Below are 22,761 nucleotides of genomic sequence, written 5' to 3'. Positions count from 1 at the left end.
GTGTTTTTTTAGCTGAAGAGTGTTTTGAGATCCCATGATAAAATGTCATATAAAATGGACATTCAGGGCCAAAATCTCAGCTACTGCTGAGCTGGAAACATTAATAAAAGTGCAAGAGTTGGAACAGTTGAACATAAGTTTAAAGGAGTTATGTGGATTGAGGTTCACAAGTTCCACTGATAGCTGGCAGTATTATCTGATCAGCTAAATATCTATCAATCATAATTTCTCTTATGGTTATCCCTGGCTCATTTCCTAAGAAAATCGGTTTGGATTCCCAACTTCAACATTCCCAGCAAGAATGTAAGATTGCTTTTATGGCAATAGACAGTTCATTGTGAAGTTGCAAGATAAAATGGTATTGTCTTAACACAGTCTGTTCAGGTGTTGTGGAATACTATGCTGCTAATAAGCTAACTTATAAAGGTCATTCTTGTTGTGTATGTTTAAAGCAGGGCAGAGAAGTAAAAGGATAATCATGAGTAAGCAATTTCTTTGACAAGGAAGATTAGCTTAGTAGCGCTATGCATTGCTACAGTGCAGACTTAGGTTCACTTTTTGGTGTTCTAGTCTATTTCCCCTCTCCCTGGGTTGGTGGGGACATGGAAGAATTGTGAGGCAGCATGCTTACCTTCAGAAAGTAAGGTGAACCTCCCATTCAACAATTTTTCTTGCTGGCTGAGCAACAGTTGTCATGCCCTGGAGGGGGTCCAGTCCAACAGACAGACAGGCCTGTTGAAGCACAGCAAAGCTGTGAGTGGGGACAAAGTTGCAAAGCAGTACAAAGTGAAAATCATTAGGTCACAGAAAGACTTAGATCCTGTTGTCACAATGGAGTTTGAGTTTTGACCAGCTTCTATAAGAGTTCATTTAAATACAGTCCCTTCACATAAGATGTTAACATGTAGTTCCTAAATTAGTGAGCATATTGTGTTCTGGCTTTGATAGTGAGTCAGCCTGTAACATCCTGAGGTGAATGGTGTTCTTTAGTGTAGATAGGACTGTTTACATAACCTAGCCAGTCAGTTCTCCTCCCTCCCGGATATGGGAAGACATTCCAAAGTGCATTACATGAAGGAGAAAAACCCACAGTCCACTCCCTCAGTCAGCATGGGATGGCTGCTGAGATGTTCCCAGAATGTATGGGTACACACACAGCTATGTAGCATGCTAGGTGTGCATAAGCCAGCAACAGCTGACACAAGGTCAGAAAAATACTGCTGTATAGTCATGATTAATAGTAGATGAGCATATGATAGCCTGTTTGTAGTTAACACAGTTCTGTCTTAATATTGGTGGAGCATTAGTATTAGATTTCTAATACTCCATGGAACCTTTTCTCACAATCAAATTACTATTTAACCTTTGGAGTGAAAGGGAGGATGTCTGGCTTTAAGTGCATCCTGCTGTCTGGCAAATATAATTAGTATGTGTCTGATAATTGTGAAACCTAAAATGACTGGATGTAGGCCTAGAAAGATCAAGTTTTCATTTGTAAAGCTGCAGCTTTTATTTGTTGAAAACATGTAGAGTGCAGTTCTGAAAAAATTACTCTGTAAAAATAGCATAATGGGGATCCATGTTTGTGTCTCAGTGATGTTGTTTCTAACCGCCTGTGATCGCAACATGAAGTCTGAAAATTTAACTGGATTCTTTCTGATTCACACATCAATAGTAAAGATTCTAGACATGGCGGTTTTAACAATTCTTCTGATAATACGCAAGCCAGAAAAGAGTCTAGCTTCCATAGCTACATGGGTCCTACAGGGCTAACAGGAGTAAGTACTGATAAAAAGCTTATGTTTGTCCAAGTGAGCAAAGAGGGAGCAGGTCTTTTAAGTAAGAAGATGCCATTTTTACAGTTACTTTTCAGGGGAGAGGGCACTTTAAAGCATCAGATTGCTAGATACGTATTGAAACAGAGCTCTACAGTTCCTAGGGAGAACAGAAAAGGAAAATTCTTCCCATTTCTCTCTGGTCTTCTATTTACAAAAGAAATAGAGATAGAACAGCCCCTCGCTAACTCCTGTCTTTAGATTTATTATCTGAGAATAAATGGAACCACTGACTGTAAAAACCCACTCTGTTAAAGGGGGAGATGCATGCCATTAATAATAGATACCTCAACTGCCTTAGACATGAAAATTGCAAATTTTAGCAGTTGATAAAAATATAACTATTAAGGTCACTGGTTGGCAGCCTGGAATTTACTGGCTCCTAAGAGAACCTGTGGCCCAGAATTCAAGACACATGGTCCCTGATATCCCCTCCTCAAATTGCACCCTCAGAGTGATGTGGGATCACACTTCTCAAGGTGATTCCTATAGAAAACTTGAACAAGTGCCCAGACATGGACAGGCATGGTGTATGTAAGACGTGGGAGGCAATTGTGGATCACAAGCTAAATATGAGTCAACAGTGTAATACTGTTGCAAAAAAAGCAAACCTCATTCTGGAATGTATTTAGCAGGAGTATTGTAAACAAGACACAAGAAGTAATTCTTCCACTCTGCTCTGCGCTGATTAGGCCTCAACTGGAGTTTGGGTCCAGTTCTGGGTGCCACATTTCAGGAAAGATGTGGACAAATTGGAGAAAGTCCAGAGAAGAGCAACAAAAACGATTAAAGATCTAGAAAACGTACCTATGAGGGAAGATTGAAAAAATTGGGTTTGTTTAAACTGGAGAAGAGAAGACTGAGAGGGGACATAAGTTTTCAAGTACATAAAAGGTTGTTACAAGGAGGAGGGAGAAAAATTATTGTTCTTAACCTCTGAGGATAGGACAAGAAGCAATGGGCTTAAATTGCAGCAAGGACATGTGGCGGATTGGATCACAGAAACGCCCTTGGGCTTGCCAGCTGATGTGCCAAGACTACTTCTGCCCCTGCTTTCTCTGCAGCTTGGCACTCCAGCACCCTGTCTTGCTGAGCCAGACATGCCAGTCTGCTCCAATACAGACCCAGGGTCTGAATCACGTGCCCCAAAGCTGCAGACTTAACTGAGAGCACTTTAAGAAGTGTTCCTGTCTTTAACACTCAGTTGCCCAACTCCCAATGGGGCCCATACCCCAAATAAATCTGTTTTATCCTGTGTAAAGCTTATACAGGATAAACTCATAAATTGTTCACCGTCTATAACACTGATAGAGATGCACAGCTGTTTGCCCCCCTCCCCCCCCAGGTATTAATACATACTCTTGGTTAATTAATAAGTAAAAAGTGATTTTATTAAATACAGAAAGTAGATTTAAGTGGTTCCAAGTAGTAACAGACAGAGCAAAGTGAATTACCAAGCAAAATAAAATAGAACATGCAAGTCTATGTCTAAGAAAACTGAATACAGATAAAACCTCACCCTTAGAGGAATTCCAGTAAGCTTCCTTTTACAGACTAGTTTCCTTCTAGTCTGGGTCCAGCAGTCACTCGCACCCCCTGTAGTTACTGTCGTTTGTTCCAGTTTCTTTCAGGTATCCTTGAGGGTGGAGAGGCTCTCTCTTTAGCCAGCTGAAGACAAAATGGAGAGGTCTCCCACAGGCTTAAATAGACTTTCTCTTGTGGGTGGAGACCCCCTCCTCTCTCCTTTGCGAAGTCCAGCTACAAGATGGAGTTTTGGAGTCACATGGGCAAGTCATATGTCCATGCATGACTCAGTTTTTACAGGCAGCAGCCATTGCCCACATGGTATCTTGAATATCTCCACAAAGACGTCTTATGTGGATTGGACGTCTTCCAACATCCATTGTTCATTAAATGCTTCTTGATTGGGCATTTAACTTGCACTTTCTGTTCTCAAGAAGCTGATCAAATGCTTTACAAAGACTATTTAAAAATCAAGCAAGTACACAGCCAATATTCATAACTTTGAATACAAAAATGGTACATGAATACAAATAGGATTAATAGATTCAGTAGATCATAACCTCTACACAGATATGTTACATGGCATATGTAGCATAAAACATATTCTAGTTATGTAATATATACATTCATAAGCATATTTCCAATAAAGCCTTATGGGGGGCACCGTCACAGGGCGATTTAGGTTGGATATTCGGAAAAACTTCCTAACTGTCAGAGTGGTTAACACTGGTATAAATTGCTTAGGGAGGTTGTGGAATCTCCATCGTTGGGGATTTTTAAGAGCAGGTTGGACAAACACCTGTCAGGGATGTTCTAGATAATACTTAGTCCTGCCTTGAGTGCAGGGGACTGGACTAGATGACCTCTTGAGGTCCCTTCCAGTTCTATGATTCTAATTGTTCTGCTACACTTTGCACTGATGAGGCCCCAGCTGGAGTACTATGTCCAATTTTGGGCACCACAGTTATAAAGGGTGTGGCAAATTGGAATGGGTGCAGAGCAACAAAAATGATGACAGGTTTAGAAAACCCAACCTATGAAGAAGGGTTGGAAAAACTGGGCATGTTTAGTCTTGAGAAAAGACGACTGGGGGGCAACCTGATAAGTCTTCCAATATATTAAGGACTTTTACAAAGAGGATGGTGATCAGTTGTTCTCCATGTCCACTGCAGGTAGGACAAGGAATAATGGGCTTAATTTGCAGCAAGGTGGATTTAGGTTCGATACCAGGAAAATCTTTCTAGCTAGAAGGATAGTTACACTCTGTAACAGGCTTCCATGGGAGGTCATGGAGTCCTCATCACTGGAAGCATTTAAAAACAAGTTGGACATATGCTTGTCAGGGATGGTCTAGGTTTACTTGGTCCTGTCACAGCACAGGGAGCTGGACTAGCTGATTTCTCAAGGTCCCTTCCAGCCTTCCCTTTGTACGATTTTATGACCTTCAGTATTCATTTCCAACTAGATGCATAAGTAGCTGAGCATGTTTCCCCCCCCCTAAAGAATTATTGGAAGCTAAGTTAACAGGAGCACAGCTGTAGTAAGAATCCAAACTGATAAAAATCATTAGCTGCCTAAGAAAATATCTGAAGGTGATCTGGCAGCACAGCCATCACAATGCAGTATTAACTTTTGCCTCTCTCGTTCTGTGTGAGGCTCACTGTCTTATTTATTTATTTGGTTGCAGTTTGCACACAAGCCGCTCCAACAACATCTCTCTGGCCAGTTTGGAAGCTGAAGAGATTCTCAAACAGAAACGACTGGATAGCCTGGCTACTATACCCTCCGTACCAGACAACAGTTGTGTTGCAGCTAGAATCCGCCCCGTTTGTGGATACAAGAAACGAAAGCTGGTCCGAGCTAACACTGTTTCTCTCCTTAGCAAGAAGGTAGGTACAAACTTTCAGTGAGTTTAGCCACATGGCTGCTAAAATACAATCTAGCCTGCATTTTTATTTTATTTTTTTTAAGTATAAACACAAAGGAGTACCCCCTTCACTCCCGGGGTCTCCCAAGTGCATTATAAACATCCCTCTGAGAGTAGATGCTCTCATTTTGTTGATTTAGTTCAGGGGTCTGAAACACGTGGCCCGCCAAGCTCACTGCTTCCTTGCGGCCTCGGGGGGAGGGGAGGAGAGAACGGGGATGCACAGCCAATGGGAGCTTCGGGGGAGGTACCTGCAGGCAAGAACAACTCATGGAGTTCTCTGCTCCTCCGGGGCTGCAGGGACAGGGTGCCTACCATTTCCCAGAGCAGAGTGGCATGGGGCCAGGGCAGGCAGGGAGCCTACCCTGGCCCCGATGTGCACCCCTGCCACACCGGAGCCGCTCAAGGTAAATAGCGCCGGGCTGGAACTTGAACCCCTCCTGCACCCCGTACCCCAACCCCCTGCCTGCACCCCAACTCCCTGCCCTGAGCCCCCTGCTGCACCCCACGGGCAAGGGGAGGGTGAGGGAGAGTCGGGGGGGGAGTGATGCGGCCTTCAGGCCAACATACAAGTCCTCATGTGGACCTCCTGCTGATTTTGAGTTTTGAGACCCCTGATTTAATTGGATGATTTAGTTGGTGTTGGTCCTGCTTTGAGCAGGGAGTTGGACTAGATGACCTCCTGAGGTCTCTTCCAACCCCAATCTTCTATGATTCTATGATTTTACAAATGGGGAAACCCAGGCATAGAAATTGAATTGCCCAAGGTCACAGGGAAATTGTCAAGAGCTGGGATTAGAGCCAGAGTACCTGAATCCTAGTCATGTGCTCAGACCGTGCCTTCGTGAGCGGTGACAGCCTAACTATGGTTTTGGTTTCTGCACTGACATAATTTCTGTTTCCCACCACTTACCTTTAGCTTAGAGTGTTTACGTTACAAACATCTTATTCTTTATTTTGATGTTTCCAGCTCAGTAGAAGATGTTTCTTGAAAATACCAGTTTTCTCACATTGATGAGACTGATTTGATGTTCTTATTGCCCCTTTCTCTGTATGTAATTTGTTAATTTCTGTTTCTTGGAATAATTTTGAAGCATGAAAATTAAATTTCTTTTTCTTCTAGTCTTTGTCCTTGCCATTTGTTAGCACAAAGCCAGCATGGCTCAATCTTGTTTACTAGCACAATTAGAGAGGCAGCTATGGGCAAAAAGTTGTTAATGCTCCCTCTTTTGATTGACTGAGCTTGCAGAGCACAACGTATTATCAGAGGAAGAGGCATCAAGTATATCAAATATTGTCAATGGAGGAAAATTATATGATACAAGAAACAACTATACTCACTTGGAAATGTCAAAGTTTAACTGTCAATTGTCCCTTTAAAATAGCACCATATGTTAGTATTATAGGCCTAAGTATAATTACCAGATACCGCTGTAATTCAATTTTATGTTCAGCCACAAGAAGAATTCCAGTCTTGTACTAGTGAAAATGATTTTTTCAAAGGATAAGAGCTGGAATCCTGGAGCAAGGAGAGTACTTGAAAGAAAGAGGTGATTGTATTCCTTGCTGTGCCCTGCATAAATGCTGTTATTACTGCTGAGTGGGCACTAGGACCTGTGTGTCTGTGTTTGGTTTACTCTTTTGTTGGTTCACTGGAGATGGTGCATTCCACAAGACCGTTGTTATGTCTACCTTTCAAAACTTACTAAATATTTCCTTTCTGAAAGGGTAGTGTTGGTTTTTGTTTTTGTTTTTAATTAGGGCATGAAATGTAGTTTGTCTGTAGAAATCAGACCCTAGAAAAATTGGATCTGAATATCAGCATCCCTTCTTAAATTAAAGAAAACATGGTGATTTTTCCCTTTTTAGATGGCTGATCTTTCTATTTTCCTTTCTACTAGCCGCAGAAACCTCTCACCATGAAATGTAGCTGTGAATGGCCCAGCACTTGTATCCTGTGTGGTTGTAAAACCTCTATTCAGGCCATAGACCCAGACACTATGTCCTTAGAAGAGCGTATAGCACTGCTGGATTCTGGCTTCCATCCCATACTGTCATTCTCTCATGGTGAGTAGATTACGCGTTCTTAGTATAAAATAAAGGACCTTATTCTGCAGGTGTCCTGCTCCTCCTTCCATTCACAGGCAAGAATGTTGAAAATACACTAAACTGAATTTTAGGGTAGTATATATGCAAGGAATTGCCAGAGGTTTCCCACAAAGTTCTGCACTGTGACTCTAATTCCCCTTATTTTTAATACAGAGATAGTCCATGGAGACTACATGTCCCAACATACCATGCTCTGAATAGAAGGGTACTGCTATTTTTACTCTGTTTAATGTTTAAATAGATGAGCTCTTGACAGTGCCACTGTAGCCCTCTCTTGAGTGTCCCTTGTGGAAAGAAAAATCTTTTTGTTACTGCTTAATTTTCCATGGAAAAACTCCCAGATTCTTTCCAAGGAAAGATTAGGATCTTTAAAAGGGGAACTTGGAAAGCCAGACCAAATCTTAACCTAATTTTTTTTTCTTGTCTCTTAGAAAAGTCTGCTGCTATTTTTGTATTTAAAAAAATAAGTAAGTTCTAAAAGTCTAGCCCTCAAAAAGAGCCCCTGTCTCCATGGGCTGCAACAACAAACCAGAAGAAGACGGTCTCACCCCCTTTTGAGTAACACTAAACTAATTAGCATACGTGCACAAAAAGAACAATATGGAAGAAGAAAAATGATAGGAAGGATTATTAACAACAGGAAATCTACTCAAAAATTACTAAGGGCTTGTCTACACTGGCAATTTACAGCCCCTCAACTTTCTTGCTCGGGGTATGAAAAGATACCCCCTTGAGTCCAGCAAGTTTCAGCATTGTAAAGCGCCAGTGTAAACAGTGCACCAGCTCTGGGAGCTGCACTTCCACTGCTGGGAGCTACACCTCTTGTGGAGGTGGGTTTTTTAGAGCACTGGGAGAGCTCTCTCCCAGAGCTCTGCCGTGACTACACAAGTGTTGCCAGTGTAGACTAGCCCGAAAACTCATTTCAATGCTGGTTTTTAGGCAGCGCTCTCCCCAAAGTGTGTTTTGAATAGAGAATTGATTTTTCCAGGGTTGTGATTGGTTTGATTCCAGCCAGTGACAGTCAGCTAAATTCTGTTGGGGGATCAGGAATTGTTTGATTTCATGTACCCTATTAGACTTTCTCTAGTCTTACTTACTATTTTTTTTTAATGTAACTTTTGGGACAATGGACATCTGGAAACTGGGTGTATTCAAAGTTAGGTCAGGACTGGGCTCTTGGAAGGGAGACTTGAGTAGATTTCACTACATAAGTGGGTATATGAGGACTGATGTCTGTGAAGGAAAGAACTGGGAAGAGGGGACTCTTACAGCTGGGAAGGGAAAAAACGACTCTCTGTTTTGGAGGAAATTCAGGTAGAATTATCCTTCAAGTGATTGTCCATATATATTCTGTTCTGGTGCCCTTGTGCTGGAGACTGGATTCTGTGTTTTTGCGCGCTGCCCCTGTGTCCTGAATGCCCTGTTGCTCCTGGTAGCTGAGGGCATAAAGGGTAGGGCAGCCACAACCATCCTTCAGTTCCATCTGAGGCAGAGACAGAATCCTGGCAGTGTCTGCATCTCTGGGCACTGTGTGATTCTTTTGCTCTAGTTCAGGTGTTCTCAAACTTGGTTGCACCACGACCCCCTTCTGACAACAAAAATGACTACACGACCCCAGGAGCGGGGACAGAAGCCTGAGCCTTCCTGAGCCCCACTCCCCTGGGGTGGGGAGCGGAAGCTGAAGCCTCACCACTCCAGGCCAGGGGGCCAAAGCTAATGCTGAAGGGCTTCAGCCCTGGGCCCCAGCAAATCTAAGCCAGCCCTGGCAACCTCATTAAAATGGGGTCATGACCCACTTTGGGGTTCCAACCCACGGTTTTAGAACCGCTGCTCTAGTTTTTAGTTTAGTGTTCCTTAATATAATTAAGTTAACATAGTTTAAGCCCACTGGCCAAAAAGTAAAAGAAAGAAGGTCTTTAACTTTGGGGTGCTCCCAACACAAGGTGCCCTGAACATAGCAGAATCAAAATTCCAGGATTTAAATCCTGTCCATCTGCAAGACAGCTATCCATATGGTGACAGACGCTCAAAAAGATTTCTTCCTCACTGAAGTGCATGTTCCAGAAAAATGTACCACATGTCGCTCTTTTTCAAAGAGGACACCAAAAGCAAGGGAATCCCACCTAAAAGCGTTCCTCCTGAAGATGTCCATGAAGGCATACTCCAAATCTGAGATGAAGAAAATGACCAGACCAGTAACCCATGGGTGCACCCAGAGCTTCAAGAAAGTCCTACTTGTTGACTACAGGGTCTGTGAGAGCCTCCAAACCCTCCTCAACACAATTTTCTGAGGAAAGAGGGAGCAAGGAGCACTGCTCTGAGTGATTGGAGAGACAGATTTCCTTTGCTGATCCAGAGTAGTCCAAACCAGGAGGCAGTTCAAGGTCTGAATCGGGTCCTACTGACAGCTTGGCCCAGACAGGTCACTGAACAAACTTGGCACAGCTTGAGGAGCCTGGTCATGCCACTCACTATACCGATGTTTTGGCACCGAAAGCACCAAGAACAGATGTCTAAGCTCCCCACACCAGCTGAGATCAACAGAGCCCCTAAGGAAAAGACAGAAGTTCCAGAGATGGAAATGCTCTGCTCCTTACTCCCCTGCCATACGCTCTGCATCAACCTCCTGTCAGCAAATTTGACAGGACCGTTGGGAACCTGTCAAATGTCCCAGGCCTTTCTGCCTCCCTATCTCTCGCTGTTCTCCTTCCTTTATACCTAGGCTTGTTTTCCTTATTGGTCTCAGCTGTGGGTACATGCCTCCATGATTGGCAGGTCTAGCAGCTGTGCTGGGGTGTGGTCAGCCTGGTTGCCTATAAGCAGGGAAGACTCTCCTCTCCCATCTGTCTATGCTTAGTATGGGCTTTGTAAACCCAATTACAGAGCCACATAGAACCACAGGATTTGTATTCCCTTTGTCCCACCCCTCCCCCACCCTTTTGGGAACCATTTGTTTTGCTTTTGGGAGTCCTGGAACCTAGAAACCAGTAAGTCCTAGAAATTGTGGACATGCTGTATGCTATACAGTTTCAGTCTTTCCCTGTCCCTCTTCAGGGACCCCTCTCATGAGATACTGTTAAACGAAATAAACTTGTATATAGCAAAGGAAGGAGAGACTGTAGAATTCTAGGGCAGAGAGATTTATTCACTTTGTTTCCTAATCCCCGTGAAGAATGGAGGTTGGTAATCCTAGTTTCTTTAGTTCCTACCCTAGATCCTCAGGACTGGCTTTTGGCTCTCAGTTTACAGGATGTCTATTTCCATACAGCTATTCAACCGTACCCTCAGGAAATACCTCACGTTGCTTGTGGGAAAGTTGGATTATCAATACAGGGTGCTTTCCTTTGGCCTCTCCGCAGCTCCTAGAGTATTGACCAAGTGTCTCACAGTTATGGCAGCCTATCTAAGGATACAAGGGGAGTGCAAATCTACATAGAGCTTGACACCTGGTTACCAGAAGTTGATCTCCTCAACAAGTGAGCAATTCCATTCAAGTAACACTGCAACTCTTTGCCCCCTTAGGTCTCAGAGTCAAAAGGGAGAAATCCATTCTTACCTCACTCAAAACATAGAGTTCATAGGAGCATTATTTGACTCCACAGTGATAAAAAACTACTTGCCACAGGAAGATTCCTCACCATGCTGAACTTCAATCAATGCCAGGCTTACCTGGCAACATCAGTCAGCATATCTCATGCTCTTAGGACATGTGACCTCATGGACCTACATGACAGTTAGCCACGTTTACACTGATCTCAACTATCTTTTCATGGAGCATGGTTAATGGGGTGCCCCCTTTGAACATCTAGCAACCTTTTCTTTATACCGCTTGTCTATGAAAACCACCTTGATGGTTAGAACCGCAACCTAGAGAATAAGGGAAATCCAGGCTGCCATGGCATGTACATTATCCGATAAGGACAGGGTGACATCAAGGCTTCATCCAAAGTTCCTGCCCAAGGCCGTCTTGAACCTTCACCTGAATCAATGATCCACCTGCCAATTTTTTCCAAGCCTTGTAGTAGTCAAGGGAAGCCAAACTTCACACCTTATGTGTAAGGCTAAGATTTTGTCATGGATATTTTTTTAGTAAGAGTTACAGACAGGTCACAGGCAATAAAGAAAAACTCACTGAAGCCTGTGACCTGTACTGGATTGCTACTAAAAATATCCATGATAAAATGGGAAGGGACTGGGCAGCTGCGGGGTGGCTGGGAGCTCTGGGGCCTGCACCACCAGGGAGGGCTCAGAGTTCCAGGGCCCCCCTGACCTCCACGACGGAGGGGAGCTGCAGGGGGTCTCCCTGCCTCCCTGTGGTGGCCAGGGCTGCAGGGGTCCCCCTGCCTGCGGCGGCAGGGAGCTGTGGGGTACCCCCACTGCCCATGGGAGCTTGAGGGCCAGCTGCCTCAGGCAGCAGGGGTATCTCACAGCTCCCTGCTGCTGCAGGAGGTGGCGGGACCCTGTAGCTCCCAGCCACCAGGGCTGAAGTCACAGAGGTCTTTGGAAGTCATGGATTCTGTGACTCCACAACCTCCGTGACAAAATCGTAGCCTTACTTATATGTGCTCCAAATTCTTTCCTACTGTGATTAGGACAAGACCATTCAGGAGTTCTCAGAGATTGTCCCTGGCCTTTTCTGACAGGATGAAGCATCAGCTGATACCCACTGAACAATTATTTTTGTGGCTTTCTGACTATATCAGGGCATGCTGCGCAATCATAGAATCATAGAATATCAGGGTTGGAAGGGACCTCAGGAGGTCATCTAGTCCAACTCCCTGCTCAAAGCAGGACCATCCCCAACTAAATCATCCCAGCCACAGCTTTGTCAAGCCTGACCTTAAAAACTTCTAAGGAAGGAGATTCCACCACCTCCCTAGGTAACGCATTCCAGTGTTTCACCACCCTCCTAGTGAAAAGGTTTTTCCTAATATCCAACCTAAACCTCCCCCACTGCAACTTGAGACCATTACTCCTCGTTCTGTCATCTGCTACCACTGAGAACAGTCTAGATCCATCCTCTTTGGAACCCCCTTTCAGGTAGTTGAAAGCAGCTATCAAATCCCCCCCCATTCTTCTCTTCCGCAGACTAAACAATCCCAGTTCCCTCAGCCTCTCTTCATAAGTCATGTGTTCCAGTCCCCTAATCATTTTTGTTGCCCTCCGCTGGATGTTTTCCAATTTTTCCACATCCTTCTTGTAGTGTGGGGCCCAAAACTGGACACAGTACTACAGACGAGGTCTCACCAAAGTCGAATAGAGGAGAACGCTCACATCCCTCAATCGGCTGGCAGTGCCCCTACTTATACATCCCAAAATGCCATTGGCCTTCTTGGCAACAAGGGCACACTGTTGACTCATATCCAGCTTCTTGTCCACTGTAACCTCCTTTTCTGCAGAACTGCTGCCTAGCCATTCGGTCCCTAGTCTGTAGCGGTGCCATGGGATTCTTCCGTCCTAAGTGTAGGACTCTGCACTTGTCCTTGTTGAACCTCATCAGATTTCTTTTGGCCCAATCCTCTAATTTGTCTACGGCCCTCTGTATACTATCCCTACCCTTCAGCGTATCTACCTCTCCTCCTAGTTTAGTGTCATCTGCAAAAGCTAATTTGAACCCACTTTCACAGATTACGGCCCATTCTATCAGAGCTCAAGCATCCTCTGCAGTTTCTCTTCTCGGGGGCTTACCAATCTCAGATTTGTAGACCACCCAGCTGGGTGAAGGTGTGAACTGAACTCCAGCACTGCTTGTTGGAGAACTCCAGATCAGACACCCACTTTGGCAGAGCTGTCTTACTCATTGTTTCAGCAGACTCGGAGCACCCACCTCCTGGACAGAAGATCACGACTTGTGCATTACCAGATGAATACACATGGACAATCACAAAAAGAATAGTTACTTAGGTAACAGTAACTGTGGTTCTTCAAGATGTATTGTCCACACATATTCCACAACCTTCCCTGCCCTTCTTCCCCACTACTGTGGAGCCCTGCACCACCTAGATTCTGATTTAGGAAGCAATTGAAGGGTGATTGTGACCTCCCTTATTCCTTTATGCCCTTGGCTGTAGAGAGTGAGAGGGTATCTAGGGCACAGGTGTGGCCCCAGCAAACTCCAAAAGAATCTATCTCATATGAGGCACATGTGCATCAGAATTGGAATACATGTGGGGAACACGTATCGAAGAATCAGAGTTACTGTAGAGTAAGAATTGTTCTTTCTTTGTAAGAGGTTTTGGCAACTGCAAGGACAAGACATTTGTCACAGAGCTTAAAGGCAGGGTAAGCAACTGGAAGGGTATACTTTTCCCCAATGTGCAAGGGTGAAAGCATCTATTTCAGACGTGTTTGACGTTAATTTCTGTTGTACCTTGTCATACTTGCTTTTTACAGTAAGAACAGAGACACAAAAGGAAATGAAATATGAGAAGCCTTTGCTAAAGCTTTTCAGACAATGACACAGGCCAGTGTCAAGAAATGATAGTGTAGTTGGAAATGGCTTAGGCCAGCACAGTGTGAGAGGTAATGCACTGAGGCAAGATGCCAAATTCCATGAGCTAGATTGTCCTGACCAGCTGCTTTGTTGCAGGAAAGCTTTTATTTTGGGGCCACTCATGCTGAACTTTCTGTATCGCATCAGCTGTGACAACAGGCTGTAAGATTAAAAAGGGACAGGATTTGTAACTGCTTAGCTGCATGTGTGACTTTCCTATGTATAGAATTTAACAATACTGGCAGGTGCTAATTACAAATTATGTCTGTACAACACTGGTGTTTGTATGTGGGGAGAGAGGATTCGTGTATATTAGAATAACCTGTTGTTTTTATTTTCAGGCAAGCCTCTTCACTTGTACTTTGAAACCTTACTAAGAGATGACAGGCAGCATAGATTGAGCCATAAGCTCAAGGCTCTGAAGATGTCCCATTTTGGAAAGAAGCCACAAGACGTAACCAACGTTTTCCCAAAGCTAGGCCTGTCACCTCTCTCTGCATCCAGTAAGTTCAGCTGAGATGGGGTGTAAACTTGCATGTAAGTTTTAACAGGTGACCAAAGTGCAACCCTACAGTGTAGTCTACAGTTCCTGTCATTTCTGTAGAAAGTAGCAATAAACTCAGTACATAAACGTCACGTGGTGATTGGCTTTGGCATCTTGCAAATTGCAGAAGTTCTCATCACCACAATGGAAAGCCTGCTTTTGATTAGATGACCAAATAAATGGCTACTGCAGAAACCCAGATAGTGTGATTGGGAATGAGCTAACAAGCAAGTCAAAGAAGAGAAACTTTTTGATCCTTTTATAATGACAGGCCTCAGAGTAGCAGCCGTGTTAGTCTGTATTCGCAAAAAGAAAAGGACTTGTGGCACCTTAGAGACTAACAAATTTATTTGAGCATAAGCTTTCGTGAGCTACAGCTGCATCCAATGAAGTGAGCTGTAGCTCACGGAAGCTTATGCTCAAATAAATTTGTTAGTGTCTAAGGTGTCACAAGTCCTCCTTTTCTTTTTTTGATCCTTGTGTGTGTGTGTTAAATCAAAGCATGTGTGTATCCACCTGCCAAGAGAGCCTGGCAAATCCCTGCCAAATATTTCTGTTTCAGTTGTGTTCAGAGCTGCCACTGTTGCTCTTTACTGTCTTCTCCTGTACTCTTTTCTGTTTTTCTAGGTTCCTGTTTCTTTTAGCCCATTAAAGTGCATGATATTAAAACTATCTATCCATAGAAGTTAAGCTCTTAGGAAAGCTGACAGAAGCACCCAAGGCTAAAAAAACAATTCCATGTTAGAAAGAATTAAACCCCAGTTATAGCATCCGGTCTTGTTTAATGTACCATGGTGGGTGTTTTCATTTGTTTTAAAAGAAGACATTTCCTTATACCCAGTACTTGCAGAAAATAGCAAGCATAGTATGCAGCCTGCAAGCCAGACATGCCCATGGAGTTCTTATAATGGGGCCCGCAGCTGCTGAGTCTGACGTACTTATTTGTTTTGCAATTGTTGATATGAATTATCTTGAACAAACCAGAGAACATTTAAAGAAAAGAACTTTATGCTGAAAATACAGATTGGCACCAGGCAGTGTGGTGGTTGGCATTTGGTGCACATCCCATGTGCCTTCAGCTTTGTGCCTTCAGCTGTATGAAAAAGGAAGCACTATACACATTGGCTTAACAATAGTTAATTACCCTACCCGTTGTTTTCAGTCTGTTTCTCTTTGAGAGAGGAGGTTACTTGCAAAGACTGTAGATGTCATCCATCCAGTAGTTGGTTCAAGAGGCATTGAGTAGAGAATGGTCATGCTTGTTAGCACTGAAGTGACTCTCCTTTCCAGGTGTAAGGAACCTACTAAAGAAGGGAAACTATTACACTTAAATATAAACTCCATCAGTCTTGCATCCTGTGTCAGTTTCCGTGGCTTTACTATGTGCTTTAGAATAGCTGCTGTAGTATTCTGTCTTAGGTCCATTCTGCTCAGGGATTATCTTGCCTTCTCTCCAGTGGTGTCAGAGAGCCTTTCTCTTACGTAGCAAATGCTACTGCTGCCAGCAGTGCACATTCAGTGTTTTCTCTGATAATAATTCACTTCCTTTGATTATATTTGAGAGGACACATCAGCCTTTCTGTGCAGTTTCAGTTCACTATGGTGGTATTCTTCACTTCCTGTCCTAAAACTGTGTACTGTGTTTGAGATAATTTGATCAGCTGCTGCATTTTAGTGGTGAGTGAAAAGATCTTTATATATCACTTCTCCTCCTCAGAATAGTGTCATGGGGCTTAATTGTAGTGTTCGATAGTGTTTTTTAAATTAATGTGATACACAAAAAGGAGTGATTCAAAGATGGGGCTAATGTGATCAGCTGAACATATGAGGAAGATTTTTGGTGGCCACTTTTTGAACATACTGGAGGGGAGTCTACTGTTTTTGATAGATATATTCATCGCAAACACCCAGCAAAGATGAATTTCACAGGTGATATGTTTAATTCTGTGCAGTGCTGATGGTTTCACTTAGGGTTTCTGACTTGTAGATTTTTCCCCATTTCTTTTATTTTAGCATTTCTTCCACAATACAGACTGCATTCCCCAGCTGTAGTTCTGGTGGACTGACAGATAAGAGCAGCAATGACTTATGAATAAATTACTCTGGCTTTATTTGGGTTCTCTGTTCATGTGCTTTATTAACAGGTTCATTGTTTAAAGGGGAGAGGCAGCTTAAAGGAACAGACAATCACAGCTTGCTTGTTTCCGGTTCTCAGGCACATAAACATAGTCCTTTGATGTCCCACCTACCATCTTTGTATCTAGAAACTCCTCCAGCCCCATCTTCCAGCCAGTTCCCTTCCACTGGTAATTCAACAATGGTGAGTCAGAACATAATCTGTGTTAAACAAACCTAAAGAAGGGAGCAGTTTTTTTAATGCATGGTGAATGTCTGCATTGCTGGACATTGCCAATGGATGCTAGACTCATCGTGGACACCCTATGCCAAACTATGAGAGGGGAGTCCTTGCCTGCCAGTAGGCTGCAGGGACAATCTGGAAATGCCTTTATTAAAAAGATCTTGGTATTGAACAGACAGTAGCAACTACTTGCTTCAGTTGTCTTAGCCAGCACCCAAAGTGGCCAGGGTGCCTGCTCTGCACCACCAGGACCAGCATATGTGGTCTATAAATTTGTTACTAAGCATACCCCATCAATAAAAACAAGTGCTAAATACTTCACTTAAGAAGGAAAAATTGATTCACAACTACAACATGGGGAATAACTGGCTAGGTGGTAGTACTGCTGAAAAGTATCTGGGCATTATATTGGATCACAAATGGAATGTGAGTCAACAATGTGGTGCAGCTGTGAAAAACAAATATGATTCTGGGGTGTATTAATGGGAGTCTTGTATGTAAGATACAGGGGGCAATTGTCCTGCTTTATTCAGCACTAGTGAGGCCTCAGCTGGAGTACTGTGTCCAATTCTGGGCACCACACTTTAGGAAAGATATGGACAAATTGGAGAGAGTCCAGAGGAGAGCAACAAAAAACGATAAAAGGTTTAGAAAACCTGACTTATGAGGAAAGGTTAAAAAATCTTGGCATGTTTAGTCTTCAGAAAAGAAAACTAAGGCGGGATCTGGTAACAGTCTTGAAATATGTTAAAGGCTGCTATAAAGAGGACTTTGATCAATTTTCTCCATACCTGCTGAAGGTACGACAAGAAGTCATGGGTGTAATCTGCAACAAGGGATATTTAGGTTAGATAGGAGGAGAAACTTTCCAACTATAAGGATCTGGAATAGGCTTCTAAGGGACATTGCGGAATTCCCACAATTTGAGGTTTTTAATAAAAGGTTGAACGAACACCAGTCAGAGATGGTCTAGGTTTAGTTGGTCCTGCCACAGCACAACGGGCTGGACTTAATGACTTTTTGAGGTCCCTTCCAGCCCTACATTTCTATGATTCTGTAAATCCTGTGTATAAACAAATCTTTGTGTGAGCTCTGTGATTCAACTTCATTTTGATTACAAATTAAGTGGGAGAGAACAGAATTGTTCTGGACTTTTCTGAACAAAACAAAAATATCAATAGGAAATTGTTTTTATTATTTGCTCACTGTTTTGGAGAGGCAGGGAGGGGAAATGCTACATCTCACAATAGTCATTTGTATAAGCCCATATAGGATAAGTATTGACTGGCTCCTGTCCAGGCCTCTGTGGATATGGGGAGACTGCTGGGTTGGAGAGAGGAGACTTAGAAGTAGCAATCATTACATTTATTGCTCTTCCTCGCCCCCCCCATCCCCGACACACATGCCATTTTTGACTAATGGGCAGCTGTTTCAGGCTTGACTGACAGAAGCAGATGGAGCAATCCCAAAGCTGAACTGCTTTCCAGTTGCCCAGATAGCTTCAGCAGGGCAGGCCCATCTCCATCCTGCATTGTCTGCTCCAGATCCATCTCGTGCTTCACTGCTATATCCAAAATATTTGTAAACTATTCTTCTTTGAGTAGTCCCTCACATTGTCAGCTCACTTGCTTGGAGCCTCATTACCAGAAGCTGTCCATCTTTCTGGCCCTACCTTCTATACGTGACTCCATTGGGAATGCCCAGCTTCAGTTGTCTAGGAGTAGAGTTGGAAGTTGGACCTGTTAGCCTTACCTATTCTGAAGTGAACAATCTCTTCAGAAGCTTCCTGAACCAAATTCTAAAGGATATTATGGACAAGTCTTCCCATCTGTGTTTCAAATTTTTTACATTGTGCTAATCACTGTGACATCCGAGCACCTAACTTTTTGCTGCTACTGACTTAAAGTGTGTCTACATAAGAAAAACAAAAACCAACCCTGCAGTAGTAAATCTTAGAGTTCAGATCAACTGACTTGGGCTTGCACTTCAGGGCTAAAAATAGCAGTGTAGATGTTCCCACTCTGGCTGAAGCTCAGACTTTGAAACCTAGTGAGAGGGGAGGACCTCAGAGTCTGAGCACCAGCCCAGTTTGGAACATCTACACTACTACGTTTAGCCCTTTAGCATGAGCCCCTCAAGCTTGACTCAGTTGACCTGGGCTCTTAGACTTGCGGCTGCTGGGGGTTTTTTGCACTGTAGATGTACCCGCAGTCTGGGTTTGAGCTCTTCACCTAGAACTGAGAGGTCTTTTGTTCCACGCTGAGTATGGAGACTTCCAAAAACCTGATTTACAAGTAGAGGGAAATCTTAGTTTCTCAGGGCTCAAGCTCAAATTCCAGTATGGGGAGGAGACTTGCTTAGCTGAGAATAATTGAGTAATAAATAGTACTTTGTTCTGCTATATGATCTTAAAACACTTTACAAATATTAGGATTGGCAACATCAACATAAGATAGTTAAATATGCCCATTTTAGAGAAGAATAAATGGAGCTGTAGGGTTTGCTTGATGTGACCAGAATATCACAGCAGGTTGGTGGAAGAACTGGGGAAAAAACTCTGGAATCCTGCTTACACCATTACTCGAAACACTAGGTAACTTGTACCTCTTGTCCTGGGGAAGTTGTTTTTCCCATGGTATGATTTTAAATGTTCTTTTGTGTTGACACTAATGCTCTGTCTGGGTTTTTTTTCCTTTCCGCTCTGCGTGTGGTATCAGCTATCCTCAAAGAAAAGAAAAGTGGAATGTTCCTACGACATCAATAACATTGTGATCCCAATGTCGATGGCAGCAGCCACTCGAGTGGAGAAGCTGCAGTACAAAGAGATTCTAACACCAAGGTATCTGCAGATGGGAAAGTATTAATAATTCCCTTTGTGTTCTTATGTAGGGTGGTGTTATTTTGGCTGTGAAAAGAGAAAGCTATTTCTCTTTTGCTAAAGCGCAATCTTTCGTCAAGAAACAACAATAACTTAAATTAAGACAGTATATCTTAAAAAAGGAAAAGAAAAGAAAAAAGAAAAAAAAAACATCTTAATCAAAGAGGATGCAGTTTGCCACCTCAAAGGGAATTTCATGGCAGCATCGTCCACTGGCCAACTAGCATATGACAGCAGTGTTTGCTCTGGGTAAATGCTTCCCAGCTGATGGCTGAAAAATCCCAGAAATGAAAAAGGTTAGCAAGGGAAATTAGTCTCTTGTTCAGTTGTTGGCACATGTCGTTGTAAGGATATTAGCAGACCGGGCAAAGAGCTTTGAACTGTCTGAGTGCTTCAAGGGTATACTTACTAGTTTCAGAAAGATTGAAATAGCAGAGATACTGCTGTAGGAGCGAGGACCGTTGGAAGAGCTGTGCAGTACTACATCCAGTTTCTGCACATCCTATTTCCTGGTTCTGATTACTATTATTATTTATTCAGTCTTCTGTGTACCTCCAACTTGTAGTGAGAGATCTCTGCCTCTTGCAATCTAAGTAGACAAAATACAGACAAGACTTTTATGTAAAAGAGAGATAGTGAAAGAGATTGATTGGTCATGGTTGATGAGAGAGTCATTTGTTCCACAGTTGTTCATTGTTCACTTTCATGAGCCCTACCATTTTTGCCTTCCCTCAAAGCCTGTCAAAACAGAATCCAATGAGATTGAATTTATCAGGCTTCTGTTGTCACATCACTGGCTGGTGCATACATGATGCATCTAAATCTATGGCTTCTAGGAGCTCTGCAAGATAAGTGGTGGGCTTGTATGTGTGTATGTCTGTACTAGGAAGCTTTGTCAGTAAAGCTAATCACCTTTGGTCTAGTGTCCAGCACCTATGGGGAAACAACTTTGAAGCCAGGTCTTGGCTCTGGGTCTTAGCCAAGAGGGTGACATGGCAGCGAGTGCAGAATTGTTCTGACACTGAGTGTTCTTTCCTGCAGCTGGAGAGTGGTAGAGCCCAAAGATGTGGAGCCATTGGATCACATGGACTCTGAGGTGAGACAAAAATCTACTTTGTCACACTGTTTCTGGTCTCAAGCACTATTGACAAATGATAAATGTCTTTAGAAGCAACAGCCATCCTGAAAATGTCTGATTGGCATTTTGTATTATTAGAAGAAGTAAAGATTGAGTGTAAACTGCTAAACCTGCAGGCTTTATTAAGCGAAGTCTGTAGCAAATGTTGTCCAGCCACAGCGCACAGCTTAATCAGTGAACTGCCAGTATATGCGTGAGGTTCAAAGCGTTCCTCTGTAAGGAACACAACCGGGACATGGGCAGTCATGCCTACAGGTCCAAGCCATGGGGGTGGCCAGGCCTGGAGGTTAGAGCTGAGCCACGAATCAGGACCCCAGGACATCCAGGCACACAGTTGAGGCCAGAACAAATGGGTGAACCAGAGATGCAGTTGGGAACTGAAGCCAGGGGTGAGAGATAGGGATGTCAGAGACAGAGTAGGGTAGGAACCTGGAGCAGGTACAAGAGCAGGCTGGGCAGGAGCAGGTACCGGGCTGGATGGGAGCAGAAGCAGGAACTGGAGCAGGCACAAGAGCAGATTGGGAGTAGCAGCAGGTACATTATACAGGAAGCAAGATCAAGTGCAGCTATTGAGTGGGATGCATTGAGCAGCCACGAGTTCTGGGTTGGGTAGTAGCTTAGCCCTACCCCTTCACCAATCAGGAAGTACAATAAATTAGGTAGCCCCTGCCAGGATCAGCTATGCCCAGTGTGTTACTAGGAGATTGACCCTATTGCAGCTGGCTCCCTTGACAGCACATGCCCCCAACCCGCAAGGGTGCCTTCTATAGGCCTTACGGCCCAGTTTTTCTAGGTTCTTCTGGTGAAAAGTGTGTAAGAGTTCCGGAGCATAGACGTTCCCTTCTGATTCCCAAGACCATTCTTCTGGACCATAACCCGCTTAGTCCACCAGGTTGGAAAATAGATCTCGGATTCATTTAGAATCCAGGATTTCTTGCCCTTCATATTCTTCTTGACCCTGGACCTCCATGGGAGTGCGCCATGAAGCAGAGCGAGATTTTTTTTTTTTTGTGTAGGCCTTCAGGAAGGATACGTGAAAAACTGGATAGACTTTCACGGTTTTAGGCAGCTGGAGTTGGATTGACTTGTTCAGTGATCTTGAATGGACGCAAGTGTTGATTTTATTTGGCAGGTGAGTGGGAGGAGTTGAGATGTTTAGCAAACAGCCAGACCTTATTACCCACTCTTAGTATATGTGCAACTTGGTGATCTTGGTCAGCATGGTGGTTATAAGTTTCCTTGGTGGCTTCCAGATGCTCCATAAGTTCCTGATGAACTTGGTGAAGGTGGTTAACAAGGTCTGTCTCAACAAGAATTTGTGAGTCTGCAGAGGCGGCTAGAGGGAAATGAGTGAAAACTCTAATTGGCCAAAAAATGGACTGTTGTAGGTGGAGGCATAGAGCGAGGTGTATGGCAGGCAAGTGACCAGTTATCTTGGCAATAGTTAAGGAAGCATCAAAAATATTGCTTGAGGATTTGATGTACCTACTCCATCTGCCCGTTGATCTATGGGTGGTAGGCTGAGAAGATGAAGAGTTCAATTCCTAGGATTTTATAGAGTTCATGCCAGAACCAAGAAGTGAACTGTGTGCCCCAATCAGATACTATTCCAACTGGCCGTCCATGGAGCCAAAAAACATGGTTTAGGAGAATGCAGAGTGTTTTGTGAGTGTTGGGGGGAGAGCGAAAAGAAATAAAAACACACCATCTTCATGAACAGATCAGTGGTTTCCAGGATGACAGTGCAACCGTGGGAGAGAGGGAGCTCTACAAGAAGTCCTTTGCAACCATGGACCAGTATTGAGGTGGGGTGGCAGAAGCTGGAATAATCCAAGCATCTTAACACGTGGGCACTTGCTTTGAAAGCTTAGATCAGAGAAGTCAACATATTTCTTCACATCAGTATTTGCCCTTGGCCACCAGAAATTTCGTACCTCCAAGTCCTGAGTCTTAT

The 22,761-nt window shown here is 43.6% G+C and overlaps 1 protein-coding gene across 10 annotated transcripts in view; it reads left to right on the top strand.

Moving 5' to 3' along the window:
- Window positions 1-22,761, top strand: part of LOC119851537 (KAT8 regulatory NSL complex subunit 1-like) — a 153,253-nt gene that overhangs the window by 106,253 nt on the left and 24,239 nt on the right. For 9 of the 10 annotated variants that reach the window (XM_038391547.2, XM_038391546.2, XM_043509824.1 and 6 more), the window contains 6 exons: window positions 5,047-5,248; window positions 7,188-7,353; window positions 14,230-14,391; window positions 16,577-16,752; window positions 19,509-19,630; window positions 20,711-20,765. In XM_038391547.2, coding sequence (XP_038247475.1) covers window positions 5,047-5,248; window positions 7,188-7,353; window positions 14,230-14,391; window positions 16,577-16,752; window positions 19,509-19,630; window positions 20,711-20,765 — 883 coding nt within the window. The remainder of the gene's footprint in view (window positions 1-5,046; window positions 5,249-7,187; window positions 7,354-14,229; window positions 14,392-16,576; window positions 16,753-19,508; window positions 19,631-20,710; window positions 20,766-22,761) is intronic. The other variant, XM_038391538.2, reaches the window with a different exon arrangement.

This window comes from Dermochelys coriacea, chromosome 2 (genome assembly GCF_009764565.3).
Source record: "Dermochelys coriacea isolate rDerCor1 chromosome 2, rDerCor1.pri.v4, whole genome shotgun sequence".
NCBI lineage: Eukaryota > Metazoa > Chordata > Testudines > Dermochelyidae > Dermochelys > Dermochelys coriacea.
The sequence above is the reverse complement of the archived record's forward strand: the minus strand, read 5'-3'. Positions and strand labels throughout refer to the sequence as shown.